Raw genomic sequence first — 20,884 nt, forward strand, 5'->3', positions numbered from 1 at the left:
ACCACTGCCAAGAAACGGGCGAAAACAAAAACAACACACTGGCGGACTTTGAAAGAAATACAAGGAAATGAGGTAAAAATCATGCTTCTACATTTGCTTACCACCGATGGGTAGTACGATCGGGTGCCAGTCCACCCCACTACGCCACCCACCGCAAGAAGCTGACAGCGACGGAGACGCGGTTCGTCGCTTGTCTGCAGCCCAAAAGCGAGCCGGTCGAATCTCGTGCACCCACTCCACGGGCAGTGTCTCTCCAGTTGCACAGTAGGCAAAGTAGACTCTAGTACCATAAACTCCTCTTGGGCTAGTCGCGGTTTATCAGTTTTCGATTCGCGCTTCGTTACGTTAGACACGCTTGCTTGGATCACGCGCGTGCGAGCAAGAATTCTTTTGCGTCGTCTGTATTTTTCTTTTTTTAATCTGCTTGAACTTTCGCGGGAAGACTCGCCGTTCCACAACCGACTGTGTTATGAAGTTAAACTGTTAAACTAAAGAATCGTTTAACGAACGGTTTCCACTTTAATTGATACCGTCAAGGGTGGAGTGTTTTTTTGTGTTGGTCGCAGGGAAGATGTAAGTAAAGCGCAATGAAAAATAATTAGTGCGTGACAAACTAGGGGACAAGTGAAAATTTGCAATCGGATATTTTGCCAGCCAATTGTGCAAATTAAGCCCGACAAAAAGATGGCTGGATGGATTGCAACAAGCGAGTAAAACGTAAAAATGTGACATTTTTATGCAATAGGGTAATGGTGGGACTGAACCAGTGCAATCGCGGCTAGAAATAAAAGTGAATCTGTGTATCTAATGATGTTGGAAGCGGTGTGCAGTGTGCCAGCTATCTCAAGGGTTTTTTTTCTTCTGCTGCAGCAACAAAAAAAAAGAAAGGAGGAAAATAACTAACAAATTCACATGGTATTTATTTTCCTGTTCTCACAGCCTCAGGACCACGCAATCAGTGGCGGTGTATCTCGTCGAAGTTTAGCGAAGATGATCATGAAACAATAAATCTGCGGAGCACGAGTGTTTGATTCAACGACCGGGTTTTACCCTTACTTTAGTAACTGGATCAACTGCATGTGGGAATTGACTTATGCATAACTTAATAACACATATTTCCTTCAGCACGATATCGTGAATGAGTTTTTACCGAATTTGGTTTCGGCGTTGTGCTGTCAGATATAGGCATTTGGATATTTTTTATATGGGATATAAAGTTTATTTTGTTTTAAATCCGATTCTTTTAAATGAAAAATGAGTGAGTATGTAAAATAGGCTACGTTTCAATGGAGCTAAACTGAGTGTAGTGAGTGAAGTTCCGCTTCGGTATATAAAGGGTGATTTTTTATAAGTTATATGATTTGATTTAAAAAAAAATTAAGGGTTGTGTGCACAACACGACCGATCACGATTACATTAAAAATGAAATAATTCTAAAGTACCCATAATAAATACAAAAATAAAGATGATGATGGATGCACTAAAAGTTTATTACAAATTACAAACTTGCTCTACTTTTAGTGTTTACATTTTTGGCGAATGATCAAAATAACAATTAGATTCTTTCAGAAACAATTGATTCTACTCTATTTCGATGCCTTCAACAAATTTATACATTTGAAAATTTTTGGAAAATATCCTTTAAATGAAAGTCAATTATGATGATTTCAAAGTTACTTAAAAGATCAATTTTGGATACGAACAACCTCAAGATATAAATCTGGACAAATGAAACGATTTTATATCATAATAATATTCAAGACAGAGAACGTACAAACTTAATCATTTCATAAACAAATATTAGAGAAGATTTTAAATATTTTAATCGAAAATGTGGATGTGAAAAATTTGAATAACCGTCAACCAATAAACTCAGTAATAGTGTAATTTTAATGATCCTTCGTTAAAAAGCGTCAATAATCTTCGGAAAGTGTCTGAAAATAGAATGGCAGCAATTCAAGGAAGAAAATATGTGACACAGTCCGCAGAACATATTTTGTTACTTTAATTGATTTTCACTTTTGCATATTAAGGAACCAATGCATACGCAACCAAATTCCTTAATTTTGTTCATATTGTAACTTGATTTTATTATTACATGAACGAACATTGTCATTGTTACAACGCATGTAGTGATAAGACACTTGTTGTTTTGATGTAAATGATAATTTAACTGAAACTGGCGGTAATCCGAGTTTAGTAAGGATTTAAATGATACATGTAAAATCGCAGATCAGCTTGTCTTGAGTTTACTTCTAATACTGTAGGTATTTTATTGCATCTGATAATTCTATATATGTGAGTCGATGCAACTTATTTGTACTAAGTTCCGAATCTTTTGAAGCGTTTTATTCCTGATGGGACAACAGCTTGTTCAAATCGATACTGCATAACGATTTTCATTGCATTATTTTGGTTACACTTAGTCTGGATCCCATCTATAAGATTCTTGGAAGCAAGAATCGACCAAAATATTATGCTTTATACGACTAAATCAATTTCTAACTATTCAATCAGGTTACACGATTATTGTTTGGTTTAATAATAGGGTCTGAGGGATTATTCTGAGAGATAGTTCTTTGTGTTTATCTATGATTATCATCATAACACAACTTGATACTGAATTTATTTGCGCGCCACCGTGCTGTTCGTATGTAAATGGAGATTTCAGTATGCAAACTACCCGTTGTCAAACTAAAACATTTTTAAACTTTTTCAAACAAGTTGAATGAGAAAAATCTATCAACAAATCACCGAGATACAAGCGCTTCAAATTAGGTTGGCCTGCTAGTTACCGGAGAATTAAGATAAGCCATGGGTAAACTAAGGCAGAAATGTATTCGGGCATATATTTATAGATTCCCTTTTGTGCTATAGTTCATATTGCGCCAATCGGACGAAAGTTTGACATCATTCACTGAGACTGTCATTGGCTCGTGAAAACATAGGTCAATATTTCAATGGTAATCAATTGAAATACTTAAATCACGTCACCGCATAAGTTCAAGTTAAACGTTTTCGAATCGATTGGTAGTTAAATTATATAAATTCATCAAATGACTGAGTTCTAAGCGTTCAAAATTATGACAGAAGAAGGTTACGCGGTTATTTTTGCATTTTTTTAACTGACACCCAGTCTCGTACAGTGAAGAGTTGGCAAAAGCGACAATCCAACGAGCGAACGCATATACAATCTAGTCATCACCTCACTAGACGAGCTACTTGTTTCATTCGCAGTCAAGCATCAACTGAAATCAAGAAATGGTTTGCAGCATATATTTATAGATTCCTCTTCGAACTACGCAGAATGATGCGGTGTTTTTATGCATGACGCAAAGCCTCCTATGCCGAACAAGAAAAAGACGTCAATTTGGTCAGCTGGGATTGGTGGATGAAAACATAGATCAATTCTAACCATTTTTTCAATAGTATGCTATTGAAATACTGAAACGACGTTGCCATATATGTTTAAGTTAAAAGTTTCCGAATCAATTGGTTGTTAAATTATATCAATCCATCAACAAATGACTGAGTTATTAACGTTCAAAACTATGACGAAAAAAGGTTACGCGGCTATTTTTGAAACTATTAATTGACACTCTGCCCCGTATAGCGAAGAGTAAGGCATTTTTAATGCCAAAAAATTTAGAATTCGAATCCTATCTGAAATTGAAAACTGAATCTGTCCATTTTCATGTTCGTTCATTGTATATAATGTTATTGGCAATCTGCAAGAAAAAGTGAACATAGAAAATATTTCATTAGCAGATAGTCATTGATATTCTCTTTTATGTAAGTTTCATCCTCTTTCTAATCAACACAAAATCAGGATGATGGTTTTACTTCAAGAAAAAACAGTACCGATCATTATTTGATTTTTAATTCACACTATCAAATCTCTGTATTTCTGGCCGTAAATCTGTAATCTGCATACACAGAATCTTGGTCTCAAATTTATCTGAAAAATCTATAAAATACAGTTTAACTCTGTATATGTGACAACCCTGGTCTTTAGATGTTACTAAAATTGGATTGTTTGATTTATCTCTTCAATTTCCCAAAATTCTTGTGAATTTTTATATGTTTTCTGATATGCAATATATATCTATTTATTCATTTTCGATTTATTGCCTGTTACTGTGAAAACCCGGGTTGGCGGTTCAATGCATAGGACACTGGTCTTACAAGCCAGTTGTCGTATGTTCGAGCCCCGACCTGGAAGGATTCTTAGTGTCAGTAGGATCCATAGTACTAGCCATGCAATGATTCTGTACACTAAGAATCGGCTGCGAAGTCTGTTGAAACAGAAAGGCCAAATTCCACAAAAGGAATGTAGTTCCAGGACTTTGCTTTTACTGTGAAAACCGACCGACCAAATTTTATGCACCATTTTAATTAGTTCGTCAAGATCACAAAATGTATCTGTGTGTGTATGTGACAAAGATGTGTACTCATTTTTCATCGAGATGGTAGAACCAATTTCCGCAAACTTATATTCAAATGAATGGCCCTATGATCCTATAGAAATTAATTAAATTTCTTCTATATTCGACTTCTGTTTCCTGAACTGCAAGGAGTAAATGTGCGAAAAGTTAAGAAAATACGCACTCACTTTTCTAAACTTCTGATCTTGTCTCAATGCTATTTGATGTCCATCGAAATTCACTAAGGCTATATCGGTTCCCAATTTCCGGTTCCCAAAGCACTAAAAGTAGAGGACATAAAATCCAGAATAGAACTCAGAGATGGCTGCACCATTTTTGACAATCATTAATTTAAATAAATGTTATTACGGTTTCATAAGATCTCAGGTAATTCAATCTGGGTCTGACATCCGGTTCCGGAATTTTAAGGGGGATAAATGTCATAAATATAAAACCGTCATTAAAAATACCGACGCAAGACAAGCTTTGATTTTAAAACTGGTCTTTGTACTCTTTTAATTCATATATTTAGAAAGTTGATGCTTAAATAAACTTTCTTATTTTCATTATAAGTCAAGTAAAAGTATGATGTATGATTTACGCTCGCATATTTTTTTACGAAAAACAGTGCAGTATATCGACTTTGAAAATACAGTACATTCTGCAGTACGCGTTTTATCTATTAACAGTGAATCAAACAGTGCCTGGTGAGTTGGAACAACATACCAACATCACCTGACTTAGTTCCAATCCACCAGCCACTATTGGACCTTCGCCTTTTACTTGGTATTAAGCCCTTAGTATTAAGCAATGTATCTGTTGGGATTTTTGTAATCTGTATATATATATATATATAATGATGAGGAGGTTTATGAGAAGGTGTCTGCTGGAGATAGAGATTATAAATTTCACCTCCAGCAGGCTTTTCCCTGCTCCAAAATAAAGTAATAAAAAACAAAAGCAAAAAATCATCAAATGATGTCATTCAGGGGTTATCCTAAGTTTGTGCTCTGGGCACATAACCGTAGATGTATTTTCATAATCTCATTAGTTTTTCTTTTTATTTCCGTTTTTAAAGTATTTTTTAATTCAATATAAGAAAATGCACGAAACAATCATCAAACTTTTTTTTGCACAAAAGTTCACAGTTGTTTAATATTGTTTGAGTATTTTGATTTAGTGTATTCTTTTTTTGTGGAGACAATTTAGCAGAATTGTTGTGACGCGCTCTGAACAAGAAAGAATAATAATAAAATCTAACGAAAAAAAAGAGAAAGAGACAAATCTATTTATTTTTGCATGTATTTATATTCACTACCTGTTGTCACTCTTCTTTCTGACGTTTTGTATTGCAGCAAATCAAAATTTGAAGTATTAAGGTGAAATTCAGTACCAGGGAAAGCGCGCCAAAGTGTGGCCCCTCGAGTTGAACGAATCTTCGCACAAAGCAGGTGATGTAAAACCGACTCATAGAAACCAGAAATATTTTTTGGTGATTGAGCGCAGTTGGCTTTCGATACATTTTTCTACTAATAATGTATAAGATAATATATCAATAATATACGTTATATTAGTTCTACACCAAAACTTGAGATAAGCTTTTCTATACATTCTACATACGTGTACGTATTTGGTTGATTCTGATATTTTTGGTATATTCAACTGACTATCAGATAGATGCTGATCGAAAGTTTGAATTTGAAATACACTTTTGTTTGGCATTTTTCATGCTTTTGAATCAACATTTCAAGTCAATCTAGTCTTTCTAAAACCCGAGTTAATGTGGGTGAAAAAGTAATATAGGTGATGAAAACGCAAATAAATTTTATGAGCGTCGTCTCTATAGAAAGAAATTACTGTTACAAATTTCTGATCAGAGCCCCGGAAAACCATAGTGCCTATGTACCATTCGGCTCAGCTCGATGAGATCGAAAAATGTCTGTGTGAACACTGTTCAGAGATTTTCCTCTTCGCTCAATTTTCTTGGATATGTCTTAACCAATTTTACCAAGCCTAGGCTCGTCTGAAAGCTACTATGGGTTAGGGGATGTAACTTTTTCCATTATCGTCTTATTATTGAAACGAGCCAGCTGGCCTCGCGTGCGTTTTGTTTAAAATATCATCCTTCAACAACGCTGAATTTCCACTGTTTGTGTTTTCTTAACGTCTTCCTATTTTTAACGATGGAAAACCATCTATTTAAACACACACACACACACGTTGCAGTAACTAACACTAACATAGAAGAAACATCAGAATTATTATTCTAATACTAAAAATAGCATCTTTATACTTTTTTCATATTTTAAATACACAACATTCTACTGTCGGTTTAGATTAATCTTGAAGTTTCACTACAACTTATAGTGAAACTCATACCCGCGAGATAAAAGTGTTTGACATTTCCGTAAATACAATGCAATCAACGATAGTGTGGAAAATGCTTTTTTTTATTTACATTTTTTTAATTTTTTGGACGCATTATGCTATCATTTCGAAAATAAACCCTATTTCCTACTATTTTGATTCATTGTTTATCATATGATTTTGCTCACGATATATACCAAAAATCCACACTGTACGAAACACCGCACACGAGGCGTAAAGAAAATGGCGAAAATTTTACAAATTCGCTCTGAATCAAATTGAAATTTTGATGATTTATTCTAAAATTTTATAGTTTTGAGTCTGAAAATACGATTTTTTGGAAAAAAAAATCGCTTCAAGTAAGGGAGAGTATTCGGTTACCGGCACCCTTCTCTTTTAAGCTTATAACTTCTGACTAAGTGCACATTATGCAGACATCTATACATCGATGAAAAGCTAAAGTCCCTAGCTAACAATTGAATAAGAAAATAAGTTGATTCAATCGATTGAAAAAACTTTATTATCAATTTAGTAAGCCATTTTGGCCATTTCAAAAGAGGTGTTCGGTTACCGGAACCCCAAGAAATTTCGCTAAAAACGGAAAAATATAAGTAAATATTGTCCCAGAAAGTATGGACGCATTTTGATTTCGCTGTAAATAATTCACAAGTGTTAGATATTCAAATTTTATTCGATATACTGATAATATTGGACTACAACAACAGAATATTATTCTCAACATTTGCTACTTAGCCATTGTAGACTAGCTGGCGCACCTTCTCGCGAACGTTCCTCATTAAATTCCGTACAGACTTCTTGGCGACAAGTTTTGACACTCTTTTCCAATCTTTTTCGAACTGTTGAATGCTTTCGGCTGCCGAGACATGTTTCCTACGATGTGCCTTCGTTAATGCCCAAAATTCCTCAATTGGTCGAAGTTGTGGGCAATTTGGTGGATTCATGTCTTTTGGGACGAAAGGGACATTTTTGGTAGTATACCATTCTACCGTTGATTTCGAGTAGTGGCAAGAAGCAAGATCTGGCCAGAAGACAACAGGATCCTTGTGGCTTCGAATCATGGGTAGAAGTCGTTTTTGTAAACATTCCTTGATGTATATTTCGCTGTTCATTGAAGCAGTGGTGATGAAGGGTTTCGAAATCTTACCGCAGCTACAAATTGCTTGCCAGACCATAGCTTTCTTACCAAATTTTTCGACTTCAGTCGATGTCTCGGACTGGTTTAATACTTGCCCTTCTAGCACCGTATACTATTGTGGTCCCGGCAAGGATTTGTAATCGAGTTTCACGTAGGTTTCGTCGTCCATGATTATGCAGTTCAAATTTCCAGCAAGAATCGTATTGTACCGCTTTCGAACGCTCGGCTTGATCGATGCTTCTGTTTTAGTTGTTTCTGCTTCTTATAGGTTCGAAGAATCAAACGTTCATTAGCACGAAGAACAGATGACACTAAATCTCGACGGTTCATGCAATTCCAAGCCTTTTGGCATCAAAAATTATTTTTCGATTTCGGAAATTTCATGTACCCCCCCCCCTATGGTGATTTTTCAGGATCTATGAAAATTCCACTAAGTGTTACAAATGTTACAAATAGGCAACGCAAATGTCAATCACTAGTTTGGAAAAATGATGTTGACTGTGTGACATAAACACTGAAGCATGCTTTTGTGAACTACTCGAATCAATCTGAATCAATTGGTGTCAAAATTAGTATCCGAAATTATATAATGAAAGTATGAAATATATTTTCATGAGACTGTTATGAAAGAAGAGAAAGGCATTATCACACCACTAGGTGGATTAAGAAGGGTTTTTACTTATATGACGGATATATTGAAGCCGTCAAGTTGTCCACGTGTTGCATATCACCCGAGATGCCAGGTAATACAATAAGTTGAGCTAGCAAAAACGAAAAGATCGCGCCAATTTTCAAAAGTCTATAATTTCTGACGAATGTCTGCAAACAATCGAAGCTTCAAAAGTCTGTAAAAAGTCTTTAGTCGGAAAAAGGTTTACATGTTAACTAAGAAATTTGATAATTTACGGACAAATTTGCAGACTTGGCATCTCTGCATATCACTGACAATTTTCCGCGATTTGTCGAAAAAATGGGATGCCCGTAACCGAAATCGGTAGACATTTTGAAAATTGCAAAAAACTTTGGTTGGGAAAATTTAGCAACCGGTATTAAGTCACGAAATAGATCGATTTTACCTCATAAATATTTAATCCACTTACCTTTTCGATTGATGCGTTTCAATTTATGATATTTAAAAAAAAAGTCATAAAAATTTTTGTGTTGATTTAAGCGCAGCAAAAAGTGCAAGCATCTGTTTGCTTTGGTATTCGGCACAAAAAGAACGTACTGCTATTCTTCTTCTTCACTTCTGGTGGCGTCACCTCACTTGAGATGACACCGATTTATGGCACAGCGATTTAGTTACATTGCCAGTTAGTTTTCGTTTATAGTCCAATGGACTTTCTTTTCACTGGACTACAAGTGAAACCCTCGCTATGTGACAAAGTGGAGTCACAGAAGTACGGATGAAAATCCTTTCTTTCTCGCGAAATACTCGAATTTTCACCGCACTAACACGATACACGTGTTCACTCGTTGAGGGCAGAGCTGCTAAATGTCACTATAAACGAGAAACTTTGCACGACGAAGATAAGAAAGTTTATGTCACTACACTGCTGCCAACTAGGCTCTACCAATCATCATATATTAAGTGTCTGAGAGCCGATCTGTCATAACTTAAATTCTCTTGATATTTCACTCACCAGGACGCTCATTGATTGCCGATGCGATTGATATTATCTTCATTTCTCCTTGATTACGATGTGACTAAATATTAGGCAAGCAGCATAAACATTGAATTAATTCATGTACACCAATAAACTCCGAAATCCGATGACTTTTTACTGTTCTTTGAACTTTATCAATTTATGTTTATGTTAGTACTCTCATGGAATTTTTTTACTTCAACGGGGAATAGGAGAATGAGAGAGAGAGAACAAAATGCGTCACCTGTCTTTGAGTATACTTCTACTTGATCATTGAACTATCGAGTATCTCATTTGACAGACATTTTGACCGTACCGATTAAAGTTGACGATGATTTTAGTCAGTCTGTCAAGATCATTTGACATGACTGACAATTTGCAGCTCTGGTTGAGGGTTTCACGGGAAGTCCGTACTGCTATTAGGTTTTGCACGATGACGACACAAATGAACTGCCGATGAATCAAGTTCATCTTTGACAGTTGCCGTGTACTTGTTTTGTTTTGCGACTGCAAGTTAAAAATTGAAAAAAATGACGAAAAAGTGCCTGTTAAAAACGTATTCCACAGTGAAAATAACTAAATAGATTGCCCTGTATGTGTTTCCAGCATCAAGGAGCGATATATGTATGAATCTGTTGAGTGTGAGGCGTCTTACAATTTTTACATTCGAACGATGAACTTCTGATGAACTTTTAAACTGTAAACAAGTACACGTCGACTGTCAAAAAAAGTTCATTCTGTTCATTTTTGTGAGGTTATGTCATGCTCGTGCAAAACCTAATTACACACACATGACATTTGTCGGAATGACATTATCTGCTTTCTTTCAAAAGTTACGGTGGGGTGCCGGCAACCAAACATCTTCCCCTACTGTTTTTCGATTTATAAGTCATCCTCGTATAAGAGAACATGGTCCAATAATAGTTTTCGAGAACCAATTACGGCTTCACGAAGCAAAAATAAAAATGCCAAGCATACTTAGTTATTGTAAATTTAATTACGAAAAGTGTTTTTTGCATTTCGAAAATCGATCCAGTTTTTCGAACTATTTATGAAATTCGCAACGCGCGCATGTCACTGAATTTCACCTTAAAGATTTCAAAATCTGTTTTAATTTTGTCGCGAATACAACTCACTTTACTACGGGACTTCTTTTCAAAATTTGCCCTGTACAAGAATGAATAAAACTTAATCGCGAATGTCTCTTGTTGTATTTAACGCAGCAAATTAATTTTTTTTTCCATATCATAGGATATATGCTCAGCTATTTATGATAAAAATTGCAGTATTATGAGACAAACAAATCAAAATTAAAGTTTTCTAAAATATTTGGTATGAACGAATATCAATTACAACCTCATGAATCGAGCGTATGTTGCAAAACCGACACAAAGAAATACGGAATATTTTCAGTGGTTGCATGAAGTGCGCTTATGACATTGTTTTATTCGCTAGTAAAACAGACACTAACGCATTACGCATATGAACCATAAGTAGTTTGAATTTACAAATATTAAGGAAGAGGCATTTGTGCATGTTGTTTAAGACAGTCAATTTAGTCATTCAATTTATCACCAAAATGCTCTTATAAAGATTGTTCCAGAAAGTATGGACGCAACCAAAAACCGCTGCCATTTAGCAATGGTTCAGAATCTGTCAATTATTATGGCTGCGTCCTGTTGTTTACACTCTTCTCTAACCACTTATGCAGTTGTTTGTTCGTTAATTATTAAGTGACAAACCGTGCGAAATGCAATCAGGAAATCCGGTGAGGATAACACCTTTGAGAATAAACCGAAAACGGGTCGACAAAAAGGTCCTGCTAACCCTCATTTGGATAAACGTATACTGAAGGCGTTCGAGCAAGAGAAGGAGGTTTCAGTTTGGGATGTGGCCAAAAAAGTGGGCACTGCATAATCATGGACGACGAAACCTACGTGAAACTCGATTACAAATCCTTGCCGGGACCACAATATCATACGGTGCGAGAAGGGCAAGTGTTAAACCAGTCCGAGACATCGATTGAAGTCGAAAAATTTGGTAAGAAAGCTATGGTCTGTCAAGCAATTTGTAGCTGCGGTAAGATTTCGAAACCCTTCTTCACCACTGCTGCAATGAACAGCGAAATATACATCAAGGAATGTTTACAAAAACGACTGCTACCCATGATTCGAAGCCACAAGGATCCTGTTGTCTTCTGGCCAGATCTTGGACCTGAAAGTTTTTCTGACCCGACGATGCGAATGATCTCAAGGTTAAAACCTCTATAATAGAAACAAAGAAAGAATCATTGTATTATTGTATCATTTTATAAAAGACATGAAAAGTATTCAAACAAGATCGTTTCTCATATGGAACTACAACTGGCTTGAAAGATGTTTGCTAAAAATATCTAGTTTGTGAAGTGCATATTGTATCAGTATAAATGAATAATATTTTACCATGTTCATGTGGAATGAATTTTTGAAGGAATTTTAGATACTTTTTGTGCACGCTTGGCGAGTATATATAAATAATATATATTTTAGAATTCTTCAATTCGGCTTACGGATATTCTTTCAATTCGCTATACAATTTGCATTTTCGAGATGGGTTTGAGAAGTAAGTTATTGAAATTAATGTCATATTAATTCCCAACATAAATTTAGAAATCATAGATGGCTGAAACGTGGATAATTGTACCGTTACTATTTTTCCAGTGACGCATTGAAAGTTTGCAAAACTCACACAATCAATTAAGTAGTACATGCGATTATCGATATTCGAAAGTGCGGAAAAAGTATGTCAGTTTTATTCGCATTTGCGTCCTCCAGTTATGTCTGTGACATTATTCACCCGCCTTTTTGTACAATACTGTAAAATACAGTACGGATACAAGCGTTATGTATACGCCTTAAAATTCCGTTTTACGTGGTCTTTGAGACGTGATTGTTAAGGTAGAACTTTTAATTGAATTTTTTTGTTTGCCACAGATTCCGAATATGTTTTGTCGTTTCATAATTAGTGAGTTTAGTATGATGAAAACTTTATTTTTAGAGTACGTTAGAAGTCTCAGTAAACTAAATCGGTTTCCAGAGTAGGCCAAATCTGAAAAAAAATTATTGTGGATTATTATACAACGAACTCTATAAGGTCTGGAAAGGTTAAATTCATACAATCCTTAGAAAACTATGGAAACAATCTCTCTTCGATTCGCATGAATATCATAGTTTCAATTAGCATACCACCTCTGCCCTCCGTCATAGTCATTAGGACTTTTTCTTTCCGTACCAGTCCTACCAGATGCCGATTACCAGTTTGGAAAACAAATCGCAGAATCGCACACCCGTTAGCCGCGTGCGGGCAATTATGCAACCGAAAAAAAAATTGATGAAGCTCACCCGGTTCTTCGCGGTCCATGTGCCAGCTACTTTACTTGTACTCCGGTTCGCCACGTCGCACAGTGGTCCAAAACTGGAAAAAGGCGGTCAAAAGTTTGTACTGACTTTCACTGATTTTTAAGAGCTAACGTGTCTTCGAAGAAGTTTTACACAATTATATTACGCTTCTTTTAAAAGTTTTGTTATGGGTAATTTCGAAAAAAAAATTTTTTTTTCTATCTTATTTTGAAGAAAAAAACATCTGAAGTATTTTAACTGAAGATATAAATAATGTAAAAAACATATTTTTTGAGATATACTCACTTTATTTTAAAAACAGTTTTTTTGGTTTCATCTACTTAGAATCTACCTTTATTACCAAAGTATCTACTACAAAGTGCGCAGACAAGTTAGTTCGCGTGCATATGAAAGAAAAACGGTGCATAAAAAACGGCGCTCAAAACAAACCTTCAGTTCAATTTAAATGAGCTGATGAGCTGATACATTGAATCGATTCCCTTTAGTGAGCTGATCGGTTCGGAGCTGCTCATCGGTAAGGTTTGTACTTTTGCAATACTTTTTGATATTTTGATTGGAAAACATTTTTCCATTTTTTTAATATGTGTTGAACTTTTGATAATTTTTCGGATTTTCAATATTTAAAACCCACTTTGAAAAGGCCTACAAAAATTGCATCGAGTTCCACTTAGATTTTTTATAATATTGTTAATTGTCAAAAAGTAAACAAAAGAAAAATCCCAACAATTTGCTCAAGTTGCGCGTGCAAGCATAAGCATATTTATGCGTGTTTATGCGCACTTTGTAGTAGATACTTAGGTAATAGATGTAGTTTCTACGTAGATAAACCCAAAAAAATGGTTTTTAAAACAAAGTGAACATATCTCAAAAAATGATTTTTTTACACTATTTATATCTTCAGCAAAAATACTTCAAATGCTTTTTTCCTCAAAATGAGATAGAAAAAAATTTTTTTTTGTGAAAAAAAATTATTTTTGTTCGAAATTGGTGCTACCCCCTTAACAAAAATTAAGGTGCCATTTTCAAAAGAAGCGTAATATAATCTTGTAAAACTTTTTCGAAGACACGTTAGCTCTTAAAAATCAGTTAAAGTCAGTACAGACTTTTGACCGTCTTTTTCCAGTTTTGGACCACTGTGCGTAGCGGTTTATATGGCGCTACGTTTCGTTAGGCATTTGGCGGACGCGCGCGAGCGGGTGATTAAACGCCACCAACCATCGTGCCACTGTTGTTGAGCACTGCAGGCAAGGTCTCCGCTGCACCGAAGCTGGATTTTGTAAGAATACTTGACAAATGACACACGATGTCTCTTTGGCGGCGGTGTTGGTTGGTGCATATTAAAAAAAAAAACAAATTCACCGATATTTACTGTATCGATGGACTGTAATAATAATTCACCCAAAAACTATCGGTAAATTTCACACAATTGGTAAATGTTTGGTGATATTAAACCGAATCAATATTACACCTGAACAATAGCACTTTGAGACGAGGCTTTCGTCTGTAGAAGTCGCGGAAAGTGAACAAAAATTATAAATGGACGTTTTAAGACCGGTGTTGAGTAGGAAACGAAAAAAAAACAGCTGCAATCGTAGTAGGCTGTTCGATATTCACTATTCAATCAAACGGAAACCTGATCGATCCATGTGTGATATGGCAAAATGGACACCGCCACTGCTAGTGAATCGAATCTCCCGTTTACAGTTATGCTACGTGGTCTGCTGGGGCACTTATGATTCATGATACCTCTGAGCAATGCGGAACGATTATGATTGATTTTTCGATTGATTTATAATGGCACTCATTACTGATTGCTCAGCCGGGTAGGATAAGTATCATGGATGGAACGATGGAATTATAATCTTCAGTGGTATTTAGTGTGCAGACATTCTCAGCAGGTTTAACTGCGTGAACGTTGAGTCAAATCGATTGTATAGTTTCTCGAAAAAACACGTTGAACTTTTTATTTTCATTGATTGGATAGCAACTACTGAAAACCTAGCATTATTTGTTAAATTCCGTTTACCGAAACTAGAGATGTGAGACTTCCATCACTGCCTACTTGGGAGCACGTCCGAAAGCATTATAATTTTAAAACATCCGCCAAGTAGGCCCTAAAAGAAGGGAAAAAATGTATGATTAAAGAGCTTTGAAATTTAATGAATCGTTTAGGTTTTCTTATTATGCTTTTGGAGATGGTTGATCTTTTTTGTTTTCCATCAGTTCCTTATCTCACCTCTTTATTACTTTCTCGAAATCAGTAAGTCGTTACCGGGGCCCTGAAGCGTAGACATACGTTGGCAATATGAGTTGAAAGGTTTCGCCCAGCTTTGGATTTCTTGCTGCTCGTATCCCGTAACAAGTAATTTACTGCACATCAATCATCTTCTCAGTAGGAGGCGGGTAGCTACTTGTTTATTTAACCCCCGAACGTTGCTACTGAGTATTCCTGTGGTACTTTAGAGCGATTCCATATAGTCCGTTATCTTTCGGTATTTATTGGTTGGATGCCATTTCATTCAAAAATTAACAGTGGTCGCAGTAGATTCAATATTATACGTTTCAGTTCACACACGAAAGAAATCCTTGCATCACAAAATGGCAACAAAAATATTATTATTGATTTAACTAACATATCTATTGGTTTTATCATAACTATTTAGGTAAACAAGTGAAGATAGCAAAACGCAAAACAAAAATCCTGTTCATTTCTTTAGAAACATTCCGAGCTGAAAATTTCAAATGACAATTGAACGTCATTTATGTCAGTTACTCAATGATTGAAAACTTTCTTCAACAGAATTGTATACTAAGACCAGTGAGGTTAATTTCAATCGAATATTTTTTTATGAAAATGAAATTTATGGCCGTTGACTGTACATCCCTTCTCATTCATTTTACTTTTGTTGCCGAAGCTCCCAGAATTCATCGTCAATTGAATAACCGTTCCTAGTCACTTGAAGTTCTTCTTGCTCAGTTTGTAGTGCAGTAGTAGTCTACCTGTTTCATTGTATTCCTTGTCTTCACTGTGGGTAGTGAGCAAGTGCAAATGAATAGGCTCATAAACATCAACTCAATAACACAAAACTCTCTCCGACCAGCAAGTTAAAATCGATAATTTCGACTGTTTGAAATGTATTGAGATGTGTTTCGAACGTTTAAAAATGAGAACTGAGAGAAGTAACAATTAATTTATGTTTATTTTGTAATTGATATTTCAATTTATCATGACTGGTTTACCATGGGATGATGCCCATTCGGTGCGACTGCGAAGGATATGTGTTATAATGTGAAACTTACTGCAGTAGAGTGCTCGTCATTGTGTGCACACATTCGATTTCAATTTAATTGAATGAAGTTTTACAGCACTGGCTATGACACACCTTGAGTTATATACCTTAATGAACCGGAAAAATGACATAGTGGAGATTGTATATAATTTTGTACCCTATAAATCTCATTTGTTCAGGAAAAACGTGTTTTTATCCACCTAGTGGTGTAATGATGCCTTTCTCATATCAATCATACCATCATATATAATACTGTGGTATTCTTCAAAATAAATTTCTTCGATTCCTAAAAAGAATAACTGAAATCGATTTGTTTGACCGTTTACTGATAAAAATTATTAAATGGAGAAAATTTGAGGACGATTTAGAAAACTTTTTACGGTTTTTCGCCCTTTTCAGTGAAGGTATACAATTTTTAACACACTTTACCTTATATTTCCGGATCCGGAAGTCGGATCCAGATGATATTCAGGAATTACGTATGGGTCCACAGGACCTTTTATTTGAACCTAAGTTTATGAAAATCGGTAGCGCCATCTATGAGAAAAGCTAGAAAACATATATTCATTTTTTTGCACATTTTACCCCCTAACTCCGGTACCGGAAGTCGGAATCAAATAATATTCAGGAATTTTGTATGGGACCACAAGACCTTTCATTCGAATTTAAGTTTGTGAAAATCGGTTCAGCCATCTCCGAGAAAAGTTCGTGCAAAAATAACGTTACACACACACATACACACAGACATTTTGCGTACTCGACGAACTGAGTCGAATGGTATATTACACTCGGCCCTCCGGGCCTCGGTTCAAAAGTCCGTTTTCTCAGTGATTGCATAACCTTTCTATATGAGAAAGGCAAAAACCATTAAAAGTTTTTTTGATTTCTTGTGTTAATATAAAGAAATCTCTACGAATCTCCCAACGATTTTATGAAGTCTATCACGTGTTTCAACGGGCGTTTTCAGACCTTAGAAATGATGTATTTAAGTCTATTGCGTTTAAAATCTCTAAATGTGAGCGTTTGTCGTAAAACTGAAACTGAAAAATTTAAATAATCAGAAAATATTCTGAGAGTATATTTATTGATTACCATTTGTTAAATCGGACACAAAGTTCGGAAGTTTTGCAATTTTTTCGTAAACTGAAAATTTGCCCTATGGCGTGTATCGAAAAGAAGCTATCCACAAATTTTTCTTTCAAATTATGATAAAAAACGATATTTAATTCAAACTATTGATATTTTTCTCAACGAAATTTATACCCTTTTCCGCAAGCCAATTGAGAGACACTAAAACCGGCCAAAACAGTGGAGGTGTACTATGCTTCTTATATAAAAGCAGCAATCTCTTCTGGAGACAATCAGATCGATAGATTTCTGCATTTATAGTTCCGGTAGTGTAAAAAATGGTTGACTTCAAACCACAGGAACCAGTATCTTCCGACCGAGTTTTTCTACTTGAGTCGACCTGTCCGTATCGCTCACATCCTCCCCAACGACGACAGTATTGTGGACCTGGAATCGTCCATCGAAACGCATGCATCCGGACACCGCAAAAGACGCGAATACAATTTCCGGTCCCTTGTTGATGCTCGCTTCTTCTGTTCTACACTTTGTTTCGAGATTTTCTGCTTTTTGAAGGTGAAGGTGATTTCGCCTCTTGATACGCTGGACCATTCCGACACTCGTTCCTGCTTTTTTGGCCAAACCACGTATTGACACTGATTTGTTCTTCATGATTAGAGACACCACTTTCTGGTCCAGTTTCGGGTTGGAAAAACCGGGTTTTCTGCCTCTTTCTGGTAGCTAATGTTATAATGTTCCTCAAACTAATGAATAATGTTCCTCAAACTTATTGATAATGGTTTTAACACTGGCATGATGAATTCCAAACCGCTTCGCCAATTTTCGCATAGTAATACCCTTCTCACTTACCATGTGTCCAAAACCTTAATTTTCACTTCCTTTTCAATACGCGACATTTTGAAAACGCAGAATTTCAACCGCTCAAACAAGTAAACAAACGAAAGCTGACAGCCAAACACCCAGCATGCTGTGATCTGAGCATAAAAAACCATCACAAATCCATGCGTACAACACAAATGTATGTGGATAGCTTATTTTCGATACACTCTTTAGCATGTGTCCCAGAGTGCTAATAAAAAAGGGTTGTCTCTAATTTTGCAGAGCTATACTAAGGAAGACCGGGCGAAAATGGCCCCCTTTGGTCTTGCGCAAAAAATAGTTCGTAAAATAATTTTCTCTCTCGAAATGTTATAAACTGTTCGAAAATTATTCCTATTGTTTCGTACATGAAAAATATCGTTTCAGGAAGTATTTCAGTCATATGAAATTGCTGTCCATTGAGCGCATAATTTGTGTGAGCCCTTTGGGAGCATTCAATGCAAAATTTTTAGCGTTGATTGTTAGATAATTTCTCCTAGTAAACATTTGTCTAAATCATTCGCTGGTTCGGAATCTTTTATGCTGCCGGTCAGGGCTTGTATCGTGAATCCTCAAGCGAACGAAGCAACGAAAAAACATCCACTAACACTTTGCTTGACATTGCTGAATGAGAGATCTATAGTAGAGAGAAACTGGATGCGTGAGAGTATATGTTACTGAGCAGACCAGAGCTCTTGCGTGGTAAATTACCTGTGCTCTCATTCTCAGTTAACACATGAACTTAGCAATCCATGGAAATGCAATGAAATGAAGGGTTCGCTCTCGTCAGGACTGTACGAGAATGAAGAACTTTGCTTCACGGCGTACTACAAGACGCGAAGCAAGATCATACAGGCTATATTTACTGTGTTTTTTTTAGTGTAGGTTTACAGAAATCATGTTTGAACCAGAGCTAATAAAAGTCATTTTCATTGACTGAAAAATAAACGAAAATGACAAGAAATTATTGTCACTCTCAGTTTCGCTTGCAAACTATGAGAACGAAATCCATGTCCAGTCAATGACATAAACGGGACAGTAGTTTCAAAATTGTGTTTTTTCTTTCATTTGCCCTTTCAGTCATTTGCAGTTTTCAGTGAAAATCCTATAGTATTCAGTGTCGATATTCAACCAAAGCTGTGAGAATTGAAAACGACAGAAAAAGGTTTCACAATAAGTTTTAACTGTTGGTGCTCGAATTGGAGTAGTTTTGGTTTCCAAAGAAGTTATGGGATGTAATTATTTCGATTTGCCATATTTTAGTCACTTTTTATAGCCAAGCGTCACATATTTTCAATACACCGATGCAAGAATGAAAATTTCAATTCTGCTGTTGCTACCTGAAGACGTTAGTTTGGTTTTGTCTTGTCATAGAGGAAAGAGTGACGTTGGCAATTATGCTCTCTCATTTTTTCGATGAGAAACTAAAATGCTTCGTCTCTCTTCGTTTGTACTGGTGTCGGTCATTTGCGAATGAGACAGTAAAACATTGAAAATGAGACTGCTGAAATGGTTTCTTTCATTGAGAATGTGTGACAATTTTAAGCTCTGGTTTGAACATAACGTTTGTACTCCAAGACTTAATTTGATCACATTTCAAAAATGTTTCAAACATTGTATAGCAAAAATTTTGCATTTGAGCTCATTTTTAAAACGATCAAGTTGTTTCTTGGGTTTCTTACACTGAATCCTAGAAACACTAAAAGAAATGTTCTTTAAATTCAACCATTAACCTCATGAAGCAACTATGCTACTAACAACACTCGCTTGTGTTCTCAAATGGTTACCTGGGATGAGTATTTACTCACTCCTAGTGACCTAACTCTCACATGCAGTTTTCCTGTCAAAACAATCAATGGGAGCTATACTCTTCGTGAGGAATGGTTGTCTGGTTGTCTGGAGCGACAACTTGATGAACACATAGTTTATTATACGGACGGTTCTCTGTTGAATGGTCGTGCTGGTGCTGGTGTTTACCGTCGTGAAATGAGGCTAGAGCAGTCTCATTCACTTGGTAAATACTGCACTGTGTTCCAATCAGAAATCTACGTGATTCTGTGTGGAATACATTCGGCGCTTCAGTAGAGAATGTGTGGTAAACGAATTTATTTTTATTCCGACAGACAGGCAGCTTTAAAGGCACTCAGTTCGAATGATTCACGGTCGAATCTAGTGATCACATGTCGAATTCAAATTGAAGACCTCAGCATTTCAAATGCTGATAATGTTCTTATGGATACCCGGTCATTCTGGTATTAATGGAAATGGATTGGCTACAGGAATGAATTGACTAGAGCTGGTGCAACAAATGATTTCGTTGGTTCTGAACCAGCTTTACCACTTTCAACTAGTTGGATGAAGCACAAAATTCGTTCTTGGGCAGCTTGCAAACTTGCCCTCAGACAAAAACATTTCTACTAGATTTGAATCTGAAAATGTCAAAATGTCTACTGCATTTTTCCAAGCATCATTGCAGTATTCTGGTCAGAGCTCTGACTGGACATTGCCAATTCAACTATCACATGGCTACTATTCAGCGTGCTGAGTATTATTATTTGTGTGAATGCGATTACGGTACTTCATATCATTCGATATGTAACTGTTCCGCATTGATGCAACTACGTATCTGGGTTTTTGGTTCTCCATACATGGTTGAGTC

The 20,884-nt window shown here is 36.0% G+C and overlaps 1 protein-coding gene across 1 annotated transcript in view; it reads left to right on the forward strand.

Moving 5' to 3' along the window:
- The first annotated feature begins 294 nt into the window (after nucleotides 1-294).
- The window catches only part of LOC131431558 (uncharacterized), a 51,638-nt gene continuing 31,048 nt past the window's right edge, over nucleotides 295-20,884 (forward strand). The window contains exon 1 of the mRNA XM_058597345.1: nucleotides 295-573. Within this exon, the coding sequence (XP_058453328.1) occupies nucleotides 572-573 (2 nt within the window). The 5' untranslated portion in view covers nucleotides 295-571. The remainder of the gene's footprint in view (nucleotides 574-20,884) is intronic.

Source organism: Malaya genurostris, chromosome 2 (genome assembly GCF_030247185.1).
Source record: "Malaya genurostris strain Urasoe2022 chromosome 2, Malgen_1.1, whole genome shotgun sequence".
NCBI lineage: Eukaryota > Metazoa > Arthropoda > Insecta > Diptera > Culicidae > Malaya > Malaya genurostris.